Source organism: Ursus maritimus, unplaced genomic scaffold, assembly GCF_017311325.1.
Source record: "Ursus maritimus isolate PB19 unplaced genomic scaffold, ASM1731132v1 scaffold_9, whole genome shotgun sequence".
Lineage (NCBI taxonomy): Eukaryota > Metazoa > Chordata > Mammalia > Carnivora > Ursidae > Ursus > Ursus maritimus.
In genome coordinates this window covers 73,032,538-73,046,166 of record NW_024427107.1, presented here as the reverse complement: position 1 = coordinate 73,046,166, position 13,629 = coordinate 73,032,538, and the positions used below count along the sequence as shown (strand labels likewise).

Below are 13,629 nucleotides of genomic sequence, written 5' to 3'. Positions count from 1 at the left end.
TCCATAATCTCGTGATGCGGGTTTCCATTTACTCTGAGTGGGATGCAGGTGGTCCTGTAGAAAACCTGGGAGGTATAACGTGTATGTATGTCCCTGTCTTTGTTTTTTTCAATAGATCAACTGAAAATTACCCCAGAAGGATGTTTTTTTATTTTTTTAAAGATTTATTTATTTATTTTAGAGAGAGAAAGTGGGAGGGGCCAAGAGAGGGGGAGAGCGAATCTCAAGCAGACCCCACAGAGCAGGGAGCCTGACGTGGGGCTCGATCTCACGACCCTGGGATCATGACCTGAGCCAAAACCAAGGGTCAGACGCTCAACCAACTGTGCCAGTCAGGAGGCCCAGAAGGATGTTTTGCTAGATTACTAGAAAACTTGCCCTTTCCCCTCCGCAAACACACTAGCACAGACACAGACACAGAAGTTAAATGTGTGAACTGCAGGAAAACCGATACCTTGCAAGCATGCCAAATAGTAAAGAAACACTTCAGGGGCTCTGCTCCTGCGTGGGGTGGGGTCAGAGCCCCTCGTGGTGCCTCTTTAACGTGCGGTGCCTTGTACCTTCATCTCAGGTGCTACCAAGATCGTTCCAGTGGAGGCCGGGCCCCCGGAGACCGGCACTGCCAACCCCGAGGCCACCACGGCTGACCTGGCGCCTCGGAGAGGGTACCAGGAGTATGCCATTCAGCAGACACCGTATGAGCAGCCCATGAAGTCCAGCAGGTGAGGTGTCTGTGCCGTGTGCCTTCAGCCAGAGCTGGACTCCAGTGATGGCCGTAGTGGGCCAGACGACGAGCACGTTAGCTTATCAGGACTCTGCAAACTGAGTTGTGGAGGACATTGGTTTCTTGATGTAACCTAGGAGTCAGACCCTCCGTTACGGATCTTGTGTGTTGACCGAGCCTGCTTTGCTTCCATGATATGTGTGGCAGGTCCCCATGCTTTTGGAACTGAGCACCAGTTGGCTTAATGAAGGTGGAGCATTTTACTTAAGGCAAATGTATGTTCAACCTTGATAAAAAGAGGTATAAACAAGGCCCTAGTAAATTTGCTGATTTTTAAAGCTGCACATACTGTGATGAGAAAAAAAATCCCCTGCCCCCCACACTTTTAAAAGTAACCAAGCATCTTCTAGAAACTTCCAGCACTGCAGATGATGTAGGGTTAAAGTAACCCATAGTTCTTCTAGAAGTAACTACTGTTGACAGTTTGGTCATATGCCACCATAATTTTCTCATGATATACTGAAATATAGCACTTTAATTTTGTTATTTTTTTCTAATACAAAATAGCAAATGTCCTGTTATCAATTTTCTTTAACTTGCCTCACATTGAAAATCTTCGTCAGTCCATGTTTTGTAACAAGCGTTTGCTATCGGATGGGTGCCCTGTAGCTCCTGTAGCCAGTGTTTGCTGGATAGACAGTGCTGCCCTCGAGTTTCTGCTGCCTTCATCTTTCCGTGCTTCTTCACGACTTCCTGTGGCATAAACTGCTAGAGTTGAAATTGCTGTCTCAAAGAATATGAGGATTTAAAACTGTAATCAACATTGAAAACTCCCCTCCGAACACACTGGGTCAGTTGGCAACTGTAGCGAATGAGTAGGTACGTTTTCCACACCCTCCCCGGGACCCCGTCTCAGCTGTGGTTGGTACCAGCTCAGGTGGCTTTAGCAAACTGGTCGTCTGAGCTCTGCAGACATTTTCCCAGCTGAGAGGAAGGACGGTAAAAATGCCAGTCACCAGTGGGTTTCACCTGTTTCTGGAAGAGGGGAAATGAGCTGTTCTTGAAGAGAGCATAGCTTTAGTGCCAAGGAGACCTGGCTTGGCTCTCGACTCTTCTACTCTCAGCTCCACAGATTAAACGCCTGTTATGTACCAGGAGCTGGGGAGGAGAGGGAGCAGGAGAGACGTGGCTATCGTCTGGATGAGGCTTTTACTCTATAGTACCCGACATAAGCGGGTTTGCCTCTGAGCCTCCATTATCCCAGCCGTAAGATTGTCTCTAGTACGGTCTGACTTCTTTTAGTGGTGACAATAAATGACAAAATATATGCACATGATGTCACACGGGATGCTTCATTAATTTGTAGCCTCAGTCCTGTACGCTTGCAGCTATGAGCAACTGAATTTATTGATGAAGTTGTAAAAATACTCATTCCTTTGGCAAAACTGTCATGGAATTAAATTTGAAGATCTTTCTGGTCTCAAGTTGATTTGTAGACCTTAGCTAACCATCTGCACACTATTTCAAGGTCTGCTGGGGAGGGATTCACTAACTGGTCATCTGGTTAACAGGCAAATAGACACCCTATCTAAACAGCAGATTTAGACTATATTCCAATTGTCATGCATTCTATCAATATTTTATAGTACAAATTACAAAATAGTTAGGAAAGAGACTTTTTTTGCATTTTGTAGATACAAACTTTCAGTTACATCAACGTATCAGGTAGGTTCTCGCATTAATAGGAGACAGACTGATTCTATGGAAAATTTTGGAAGTCCAGAAAACTGTAAGAACAAGCATCGTTTGTAATCTCACTACCGTAATAGTCACTGTTAATATTTTTAATGTATCTCCTTCCAACCTTTTTTCAGCCCATGTCTTTTATAAAATTGAGTTTATATTTTATAGTGCAATTTTGTATCTTGCTTTTAGTACCTAATCATGTTCTATTTACTTTCCTCCGATACTCAGATTATTCACAAATTCTTCTGTCGTGACATGTTAGATTGTGATGACAATGCTCTGTAATCTACTCAGTTCTGTTTTTTTTTTTTAAAGGTTTTATTTATCTGTTTGACAGAGAGAGAGAGAGAGACCACAAGCAGGGAGAGGGGCACAGGGAGAGGGAGAAGCCAGCTCCCCACTGAGCAAGGAACCTGATGTGGGGCTTGATCCCAGGACCCTGGGATCAGGACCTGAGCCGAAGGCAGATGCTTAACCAACCGAGCCACCCAGGCGCCCCTGTAATCTACTCAGTTCTTCACACTGTAGCCAATGAGATCTGGTAAAATGCCCATCTGATTGTACCCTTCAAGGCCTCACTGCTGTTGGGAGAACTTGGCCTGCAGAGGCTCCTGGGGCTGCCACTTTTCCAGCCTTGTCTCCTCATTGGCTACCCGTGGTCTCTGGGCTCCAGCAGGTACTCTAGCCCTCTGGGCCCCTTATACTTCCTTGATCTCTCCTTGCAGGTGCCTCTTCCTTATTCTGGATGCCTCCCCTGTCCCTGGCTTGCTTAACTCCTATTCATCCTTAGCTGTCTGCTCAAATGTCCAGTGCTCAGGACAGCCTGCCCTGCCCCCTAGACTGATCAGTCTGCCCTCATTTGGGCTCAGAGAGCATCATCCTGTCTTTTCCCAATCACCGCAGGGAGCTTGTGGTCCTTACCTGCTCATTTCTGTGGTTATTACTGTGACCCATCCCTTCCTCCAGAAAGTGGGCTCCAAGACAGCATGAGCTGTATTTCTTTTTATCTCTATTGTGTCCCCAGGGCCTGGTGTACTTTTTTGAATGAGTGAAAGAAGGAAAAAAATAAATGTGCAAACAAGCTGGAATCTTCCTTATGTTGGAACCTTGTGTTGGAACCTTCCAGCAGTTTTCTGCTCTTAACAATGCTGTGGCAAGTTGTGCAGTGAGCACCTTTGTTCCAATTTTGTATGCTTTCTTTCAATACATTTCCAGACGTGGAATAACAACATCAAGGGGTCTGACCTTTAAAAGCTCTGCCTGATCACTTTCTAAATGCAGTGGTGAGAGTGACTGTCTCCCTGCATGGGAACATCTGGAGTGAAATAGTGTAACAGCAGTCGTGCAGACATTGTAGCTCTGTGCATCAGGTCACGGTCACAGCGAGCAAGGTTTGCACCCAACAGTCACGTGCACGCTGCTGAGTCTTCATCGGATTCATTATCCTTGGCGGGAAACAGGGCACTGAGGGCTTTATCAGGTATTTGTGTAATGATACCAAGAAACATCAGAGCAAAAGATTCTCCTAAGACCGTTTAGATCTTGCATTAGAGGAGAAAATACCGTGATTTGTTTATTTAATTAACATTCTGAATCCAGGGTTTCTTTCTCCAGTGTTCTTTATACCAATAAAATCTATCACCTTCTGGGTTTCTTTGTCATTGGAGAAAGATCCAAATTAGTTTCCTGAAATTAGCCTTGGGTTTCACATGCAGGCGCGTAGCACTGACTTTCAGATTTGAATATTTTAATTACATTATGTGAATGGTACCCTCTGGTGTTTATGAACTACAATCGATTTAAATATTTTTAATTTAAAGACAAGGCAACCTGTGTTGATCAAATACAGTTGTAGGGATAGTTGCATAAATATAGACTTTGCAGTTACAGTGCATACATCTTAATGGTGTCTGATTAACAGCGCTAAGTGATGGTCAGTGTTTCTGAGGACCTCCGTGGACAACCTGGACATGCGTCCAGAGCGAGCAGTTATGGAGGAGAGGAAGCCTCACCTGCCTGTCTGGCTCATCTGCCAGTTCCTGTCCCTGCTGCCTGCTGCAGGGTGACCATCTGGTGACCGTCATTCACTGCTTCCAGAAGCAAGGCAGGGCTGTTGCAGCGGCACTGGAAACCCCATGCAGGACTCCATGTGCAGTCACACTGGGGGGAGTGGTGGGCGTGGTGTTTGCAGGCGTTAGGGGTGGGTGAGGAGCAAGCTGCAGCCTCTAGGGGCTCAGTCCACTGGGGGTCCAGTCCTGGCTCCACCGCGTACTCATTGTGCAACCTCGGGCGGAGACTGTTTTGTCATCCTTACAATGGGTGTAACCATAGGGCTGGGAATAAGTACTTAGCATAGCGTTCCACGTTCCACGTACTCAGTAATTGTTAGCTGTTAGACCATCTCCTACATGTTGCCATATTGGGAGAGAAGAGGTCCATGAGGCAGATGGTGCTTTTATTCTCCACCACATACACAAATGCTGACACAGTGCCTGAAACACATGGGCAGGTATTCATACATGACAATCATTGATAAGTGGCCTGTGAGGTTAGCAGACGACGGTTGAACAGTAGCCCTCTTTTCCCCATGTGAGCGCTGAACTAGCTGTAGGGAAGGAGGACGACAGAGACTGAAACGCCAGCGTGGTTACTGATGGCGCTGCAGGGGACGTGGCATGGTGCACATGCACACGCGGCTTCCCGTTCCTGGGCACCTGCCTGCTGCCGGCCGGGCCACGCGTGCCCTCCTAGCCGAGCACTTGCCCCCACCTCTGCTCACCAGCAGACCCTTCGTCACCAGAAGCGCAGACACGGAGCTCGGCTCCCGACGGCCAGGTCCCCGGTTCACTTGCCCTGGGAGGACATGGGGATGTGGGTCTTCACTGAGTGGCAACAGAGGGCAGAGGGGTGCCCCCGACAGCTGGTTGAATGAGCAGGCGCGTGTGGATGGTTGCAGCTGTGGAGCAGACCTGGGCAGATGGCATCTGGTCTGACGGAGCCATCGGAGCTCATTCCGTGACGACTGGTCACGTAGCCGGAACCGTCCAGGCCAGCTTTGGGGCACAGCCGTTGTTGTGTTCGTTGTGAATGCGCATCCCTCTTCCCTGTCTCTCCTCTTGCCTCCCTCTTCTTGTTCTGCAAGCCTCTACTCAGATGTCTCCTCTTCAGCATTTCCCAGCCGCCTCAGTGCAGGTTAGGGGTCTCTTTCTCTGTGCCCTGCATGTGGTTCCTGTCCACACTGGCCATACTGGCCACACTGGCGTGCAGCCACGCGCTCACCTGTCTGCTCTCCCCCAGCCTGGGAGCCCCTGAGGGACAGAGACCCATCCTCGGCCCCGTGGTCCTGCTCAGGGCCATTTAGTTGACTGTGAGCCTTTGGTGTTTGGTTCCTAAGAAGGAATCCAAGGTCCTTAGGGAGGTGCAGTGTCTCCAACTGTAACCGTGCTGTCGTCTGTTTCTAGGCTAGGGCCCACCCAGCTCAAGATCTTCACTTGTGAGTACTGCAACAAGGTCTTCAAGTTCAAGCACTCGCTGCAGGCGCACCTGAGGATCCACACCAACGAGAAGCCCTACAAGTGCCCCCAGTGCAGCTACGCCAGCGCCATCAAGGCCAACCTGAACGTGCACCTGCGCAAGCACACCGGCGAGAAGTTCGCCTGCGACTGCTGCTCCTTCACCTGCCTGAGCAAGGGGCACCTCAAGGTGCACGTCGAGCGCGTGCACAAGAAGATCAAGCAGCACTGCCGCTTCTGCAAGAAGAAGTACTCGGACGTGAAGAACCTCATCAAGCACATCCGAGACGCGCACGACCCCCAGGACAAGAAGGTCAAGGAGGCCCTGGACGAGCTCTGCCTCATGACCAGGGAGGGCAAGCGGCAGCTGCTGTACGACTGCCACATCTGCGAGCGCAAGTTCAAGAACGAGCTGGACCGCGACCGCCACATGCTGGTGCACGGGGACAAGTGGCCCTTTGCCTGCGAGCTCTGCGGCCACGGGGCCACCAAGTACCAGGCGCTGGAGCTGCACGTCAGGAAGCACCCCTTCGTGTACGTCTGCGCCGTATGCCTCAAGAAGTTTGTCAGCTCCATCCGGCTGCGCTCCCACATCCGCGAGGCGCACGGGGCCGCGCAGGAGCCTGGAGTCTTCACCAGCTCCATCAACCAGAGCTTCTGCCTGCTGGAGCCCGGCGGGGACATCCAGCAAGAAGCCTTGGGGGGCCAGCTGCAGCTGGCAGAGGAAGAGTTTGTGTTCCAGGGGGTGAATGCGCCCAAGGAGGCGGCCTGCCCCAGAGATGCTCAGCCCGAGGGGGGACGGAAGGAGACGGAGGCCTCCGTGGACGAGCCTGCCCCGCCCGCGCACTTAGCCGCCCCCCAGGCCGAAAGCACTGTCCTGCCACCCTGTGAGCTAGAAGCTGCTGTGGACTCCTCGGACCTTCGCTCGCACTCGGTGGTTTCTGATGAGTTTCTGCTGAAGAACGATACCTCCTCTGCTGGGGCTCGCACAGCTCCTGAGGAGACCCTGGATGCCCCGCACAGAGCCTCCTCCCAGACTCAGGGCAAAGAAGTCACACCACTGCTGTCTGAGGCCAGACGCGCGGAAACAAGCCAGGACACGCAGGGTGCCGAGAGCCCCCCGGGGGCGGGGCAGGAAGTGGCTGCTCCCCCATCCGAAGGACCAGATCCTGGTAGGTGTCTCAGGTCGAACCCAGGTGAGGCCTCAGACCCTGCTCTGGTAACGGGCGGAGGGGACCTGGCCCTGCCCCAGCCTGACTCTTGCACACCTGCCTCTGAGCACCGGGCTGGCATCAGCGCATTCATGAAGATCCTGGACGGTTTACAGAAGAGACGGATGAACACTGGCTTGTGTGAGAGGATCCGGAAGGTGTACGGGGACCTGGAGTGTGAATACTGTGGTAAGGAGAGGCAGAGCTGGGCCAGTGGCCAGTGAGCTCCGTTCCCAGCAGCCCCGCCCATCCCCAGCTTACTTTGAGTCCCCTCGTGTTTGATTCGAGCTCATGTCTCTTTGCAAAGAACCGCTTCCAAATGAGCTACCCTTCAGCATCTGTAGATAGTAACAGGTGGCCACCTGTGTTACCGTTTAGCATGAAGAGTCTTCGTGGAGACAGCCAGGGGGACTGGACAGTTAGCCACGCCGGTGTGGTCCAGAGCATGCAGTGGTTTATGCCACGACCTCTGCCAGAATGGGAACGAGGGAGAATGGTCCTCCTGGCACACGACAGGTGTAAATTGCAGCTTAAGTTGTGGCCATGTTGTCAGCGCAGCTGTCTATAGGGAGCCCCGAGTAGAGCCCTTCCGGCTCACGGTGCAGGCCTGGCCTCTGAGTCTCCCGGGGAGCTGGTGGTCCCGGATGTAGGAGGCCCTGCTCTGGCCCGGGTGTCATAGCGTATGGAGACTCTGACTTAGGCATGAGCACAGCCGTCTTCGGCGCTGTCCTTGGTCCTCAGTAAACACGGGTTCCCTCCTCGCCCAGCTCTGACGTCATGCAGACAGAGCAGCACCCTTAAGGTCTACAGCCTCCCGCCTTTGACAAGTAATTTGCAGACAGAAGTGAGGAAGGTGTGAAGGGTGACCTGGACAGGCCGGAGAGGGAGCTAAATGGAATAGTAAACAATCATAACAAGAAAATCAAATTCATTATAAAAGAAATTTCCTGGTTCTCACGTGATGATTTTTTTTAGGCAAACTTTTTTGGTACCAGGTGCACTTTGACATGCACGTGCGCACCCACACGCGGGAACACCTGTACCATTGCTCCCAGTGCCATTATTCCTCCATCACCAAAAACTGCCTTAAGCGCCATGTTATTCAGAAACACAGTAACATCTTGCTGAAGTGTCCCACCGACGGCTGTGACTACAACACCCCAGATAAATATAAGCTGCAGGCACATCTGAAAGTTCACACAGAGCTGGTAAGTAGCAAGCCTGCGCGGCCACGCCGTCCGCCCCGGGTGCTCTCCGCTTTCTACCCTTGGTGCCTGGGGCGCTGTCCTGCTTCCTGGGGGCCCAGCACGCGAGTGCCCGCAAGCAGGCGCTTCGCTTCTCAGAATGCTTCACCCCGGGATTCTTTTGCAGGGAGAGTCTCAGATGTCGCAGAATGATTTGGTTGAACAAATTTCGTCTCTATACAGATTTTTCAGCATCAGAGAAAAACTACAGAAGATCTGCAGAGTAGAAATAAAGCAAGGATTTCTTAAATGACCTTATAAAGAGTTATTAATAATGGGTACTAGTAGTAAGAGCTGCCACTAAGAGTGGAGAGGCTGAGTTCGATAGTGCCTGGAAGGCAGTAGGCAGTATTGGGTTCACGGGGAAGAGCACAGTAAACCGTGATGACCACTGTCATCCTCTTGTGTTGTTGGTTGTCGACTATCTGCAAGAGATTGTCTGTGAAGCGTTTTTATTAAAAAAAAAATGATAACATAATCCAAGAGGCTGTTAATATTCATAACGGTAAAACTTGTTTAATTCTCCGGTGGTGATTATGTAACTTAATGAATGTCTTTGCAAATTCTCACGTCACTCAAGGGGCGGACACCTGAGCATGATTTGAGCCTTCTGCAGGTATAAAGGAGGCCCCTCTGGCCCCAGGTGTGGTTCTGCTTTAATGACATTCCTTTTTATATGACAGATAGCACAGAAGGCGGGGAAGCTTGGTGTGCTTCCACTGTGCTCCAGCACAGAAATCATTCACTCTGTGGCACTTTGTCAGTGTGGTTGAAGTCGGGGTGTTACGGGTGCAGTGGGGTGGGTCAGGGCACGTGCTTTGGGGTTAGATGCCTGCCGATACCGTCTCCAGCACTCATGAGCTGTGGATATTGGGGCAAGTCTCTTGTCCTTTCTGAGACGTGGCGGCCTTCTGTATGAAATATATATTAGAAAGTATATCTCCATCTTCACACACGCACACGCGTATTATCTATGCATTTATGCGCAGACACGTGTGTATTATACACACGTGTAGACACGTGTGCATACACATGTTTAATACATGCTTACAGACACAATGTATGTTTGTCTATGTATATAGCTCTCCCGGATTCCTGGGAGGATAAGATGGAATGTTCTGGCAAGAACCTGGCTCAGTGATTGTATTGTTGACCATGTGTCCGCTACTGCCTGTCACCTGGGGCCTCTTAGCTGTGTTTCTCTCTCTTTCTCAGTAGGGCACGAAGGCAGGCTCTTCCTATTTCCTTACAGAATTGCTGTTAGATTCTTAGTGCTTCTAGTGCTGTCTCAGGGCGGGGGAAACTGGGGTGGCAGAAGTCATTACGATGACCTTGCTAGAAACGCGTATGAAGTCAAGAGGGAGGGAGGCCAACATGGGGACAGGATGCCAGGGGCAGCCTTGGGGTGTAGCCGTTAAGACCAGGAACCAGGCTGTGGGTTTTAGTGCTGGCTAAACGTCCCCCATTGGCCGTGCATCTGACTTCAAGTTGAGTCCTGTAACTGCCCCATGCCTCAGTTTACCCATCCTCAGGAGGGTGAGGTGAGAGAATATATGTAAATGTCTTGGAACGATGCCTGATATGGAGTAAGCACCATATGCCACTGATTGTTAGAATTACTGTCATTTATTCTACTTACCATTTGGGGACTTGTTGCCCTGCATGGAGAGACACAAAGTGCCTTCCCCTCCCACACCACTTCGGAGAGGTCAGGGTAAAGGAGGGCGGGCTGCCTGGAGGAGGGGTTCTGAGCTTGATGAGTAGGATTTGGTCAAGGGAGAGGCAAGGGGGAAGCTCCCAGCAGAGAAGGCAGCACACACCAAGGGGAAACCTTTTGTATTTACACTAGGTTATTGAAAACGTTTTCCGTGAAGCACATGGACTGTATTACCAATGTAAGATGGCATCATTTATGAAAATTGGTTCCAGTATTTCGAGTTTAGACGACATTTGTTTTTTGAGCCTGTAAATTATTCCTGGAATGAAGCCGAAGCTAGCAGGGAAATGTTGACCTGGTGGGGAGATCTTCTGTTAGCTAGCATCGCTTACTTTCCCCACCCCAAGCCCTAGGCAGCTGCGATTCTGCTTTCTAGTTCTGTGGATTGGCCTGGCTGGGGATTCCGTATAAGGGGAATCATGCAGTTTATAAATAATGGCAGAGTGAGTGTATACTCTTCTTTCTCAGGGTTGTGGTGAGGGTCCCATGAGATAACACGAATGAGCTTCACGATGTACAGGTGCTGAGTGGAGGGCTCCGGTAAGGGAAGGGTCTACCTGGCTTGGGAGAGCAGTGCTGGTGTGACCTCGCATAGCCTGGGGCTTGGTTCCCTTACGTGTGACCCAGAGAGATGGGCCAGGTGTGTTAAAAGTCTGGTTGGACTTTCTGCATTTGATCCAGCACTTGCCTGTTTTCAACTCCAATTCCCATGTAGTGCAAAACGAAGGAAATTTTAAATTGAACCCCTGCCCCACCCCAGATGGGCCTCCATCCAGGTCCATTCTAGTTGCAGTAGGACCCTGGGATAATTTGGCTGAGTTTCCTATTTCTGTGACTCTTAACCATGTCTTTGCTAATGATGCACTCAGTGGTCAGAAGGCGTGAGTACATTTAATATGGTCTCTTCCCCCACATCCTCCGTCTCCTGAGGAACTAGGCTGTGTGACTTACAGTCAAGGCTGTATTAGCATCAAGGAAGTGTGGAGAGACAGCCAAAGGCAGTAGTTAATGATGTTGCTGGAGCAAGCCCCCTTTCTACGGCACTGTGCAGAGTTTGTGCAGGGGAGACTTGAAGAATGTGTAATGCCAGGGGCTTTGGGCTCTGGAGTGCTGTAGCCCAGACCCCATGTCCACCTCCGTGATCTAGGGCATTTGCCGAGCCTCCGCTTTCTCATTTGTAACATGAAAATTAGGTACCATATCTGGCCTCTCAAGTTGTGGCATGTAAATTAGAAAATGTGTGGAACGCCCAGATCAGTTTTTGCTGTCCGTAGGTCATGGTCTGTGAAACAGTTCAGTTGTGAAACAGTTTAGTGAGTCACAACTAGTAAGTATCTCTTAAAAAATGAAATGCCATAGGATAAAATAGAAATTACTAACATTAGGCACCCGTACCCGAGGTTAAGTGTTGTTTTCTGAGACCTTTGTTTCTGTGTTTCAAGATTATTTATTCGAGAAAGAGATTGGGAGGAGCAAGCGGGCTTGCGGGGCAGGGGAGAGGCAGAGGCAAAGGGAGAGAGAGAATCTCAAGCAGACTCCACCCTGCGCAGAGCCCAACGTGGGGCTCGATCTCATGACCCTGAGATCATGACCTGAGCCGAAACCAAGAGTCAGACGCTCAGCCAGGTGCCCCCGTTTCCGTGTTTCAGTATGTTCATGTATCAGTGTGTGTGCGTGTGTGTCCCAGATGGCAGTGTCAAATGGGTGACCTCCTGTGGGTCCCTCTAAATAAGTTTCTGTTACTGACCCAGGTGAGGTAATTCATGACGTCACGAATCTGAGTCACATGGGGGTGAGAGGTTGCTGGGCTCAATGCCTCCACTGTAATTTGAGGGGGACCTGGGAATCTGCCCCGTAAGTCCCTCCTGATAGACAACGCTTGAAATGGCAGGAACTGGAGCATGTGGTGGGCGTTCACGACATGTCAGTCTTCTCCCTTTATCTCCAGCTTGTGTTCCTTCTAAGACGAGCTCACGGGTAACCGGCTGGTCTGAGGGTGCTTGTAGCAGTCACAGCCCGCAGTGGGGAAAGGGCATCTTTTGGTGTCACCTGCTAACTGGACCCCTCAGAGGGTGTGGCTTCGCCTCCTCGCTTCTCTGGTACCTGGTCTGTGACACACCTCCCGGGTTGTTGGGGGGATTTAGTGAGATGCTGTTGGTGAGGGACTCAGCGCAGGTCCAGGCCACAGGGGAGCGGCCCGTCTGAGCCAGCTTGTCCTTCTTAGCAGTAGCAGGACGAGGGGGAGTGGTAGGAGCGGGGCGCGCAGGTGGCATCCATCCGTCCAGGGCGGGATGCTCTCTCATCACACGTTTCAGATTAGCTCTTGGTCCCTGTCTTTGAAAAGTGTGCGCTCTGTTTTTGGCTACAAGGGCACATTTAAAACGTCTTACTCCTACTTGCTGGAAGTAAAGCAACATGTTGCCAGCAAAGCACAGAGACATAGAGGGAGCTACTACCTCCAGTATCTTTCTGGAAATCAACGGGTTTGTCTGTTTTTGTTTTTTGTTTTTTAAGTGGAGGAAAATGTTACTGAAAAGTGATTGGATACAAGGTTTTCTTTTCCAGGATCCAGGAGAGGATGGTCTTTTCCTCCGTGGGCACAGACCAGTTTGTTTCTGTGTGGCCCCGTCTGGGCGCTTATCTACAGTGCGGGAGACCTCGGGCCCCCCAAGCTTCCTGTGTATGAGATGCAGCTTCCTGTGAGCAAGGCGGGGGTCGAGAATTGAAGGGGCTCGCCCGGCAAAACAGAGCTGCTCTCGGTTGACAGCGGGATCCTTGAGTCAAAATCCCAAATGGAACACATTTGGTTTTTCTCCTCTCCTCTCCTCTCCCCTCCTCTCCTCTCCTCTCCTCTCCTCTCCTCTCCTCNNNCTTCCTTCCTTCCTTCCTTCCTTCCTTCCTTCCTTCCTTCCTCCTTTCCTTTCCTTTCCTTTCCTTTCCTTTCCTTTCCTTTCCTTTCCTTTCCTTTCTTTTCTTTTCTTTTTCTTTTTTTTTTTGTATGTGTTGGGGCCGTGGTGGGGGGGAGGCTTTTTTCCTAGCTTGTTCAAATCAGTCACAATTTCAGGGTCACCTTTTCTGCCTGTGTGTGGTGGCAGCTCTCACTCGCTCACGGGCCCCAGGAGGGCAGGGCCAGTATCTCATACCTCTGTTCTCAGTGCAATGCCTGGCACATAACAGGGGCCCTTGGAAGGTCTGAGGAATGAATGAGTGAGCCCACGGAGGACAGCGGACACCATCACCGTGCTTTTATTCCTGAGAGATTGTTCAGAGTGGAATCTCCCACCCTATTTTTTAAACTTGACATCACATATTTTACAGGGGTATTACTTATGTGATCGTTAATACACTTGGTGGCCGGGGGCAGGCTTGATACTCTCCACCCACTGCTAGTGTCACACTTAGAACTGCCCAGTTGCTCTGGGGGCCAAGGCACCTGTCCTGGAGCTATAGACCGAGGCGGAGTCCACGGGGGGCG

At 50.7% G+C, this 13,629-nt stretch overlaps 1 protein-coding gene across 2 annotated transcripts in view; it reads left to right on the top strand.

Annotated features, from left to right (window-relative positions):
* The window catches only part of ZFAT (zinc finger and AT-hook domain containing), a 206,638-nt gene that overhangs the window by 89,266 nt on the left and 103,743 nt on the right, over positions 1 to 13,629 (top strand). For both annotated transcript variants that reach the window (XM_040626166.1, XM_040626167.1), the window contains exons 5-7: positions 572 to 722; positions 5,932 to 7,382; positions 8,169 to 8,401. In XM_040626166.1, the coding sequence (XP_040482100.1) occupies positions 572 to 722; positions 5,932 to 7,382; positions 8,169 to 8,401 (1,835 nt within the window). The remainder of the gene's footprint in view (positions 1 to 571; positions 723 to 5,931; positions 7,383 to 8,168; positions 8,402 to 13,629) is intronic.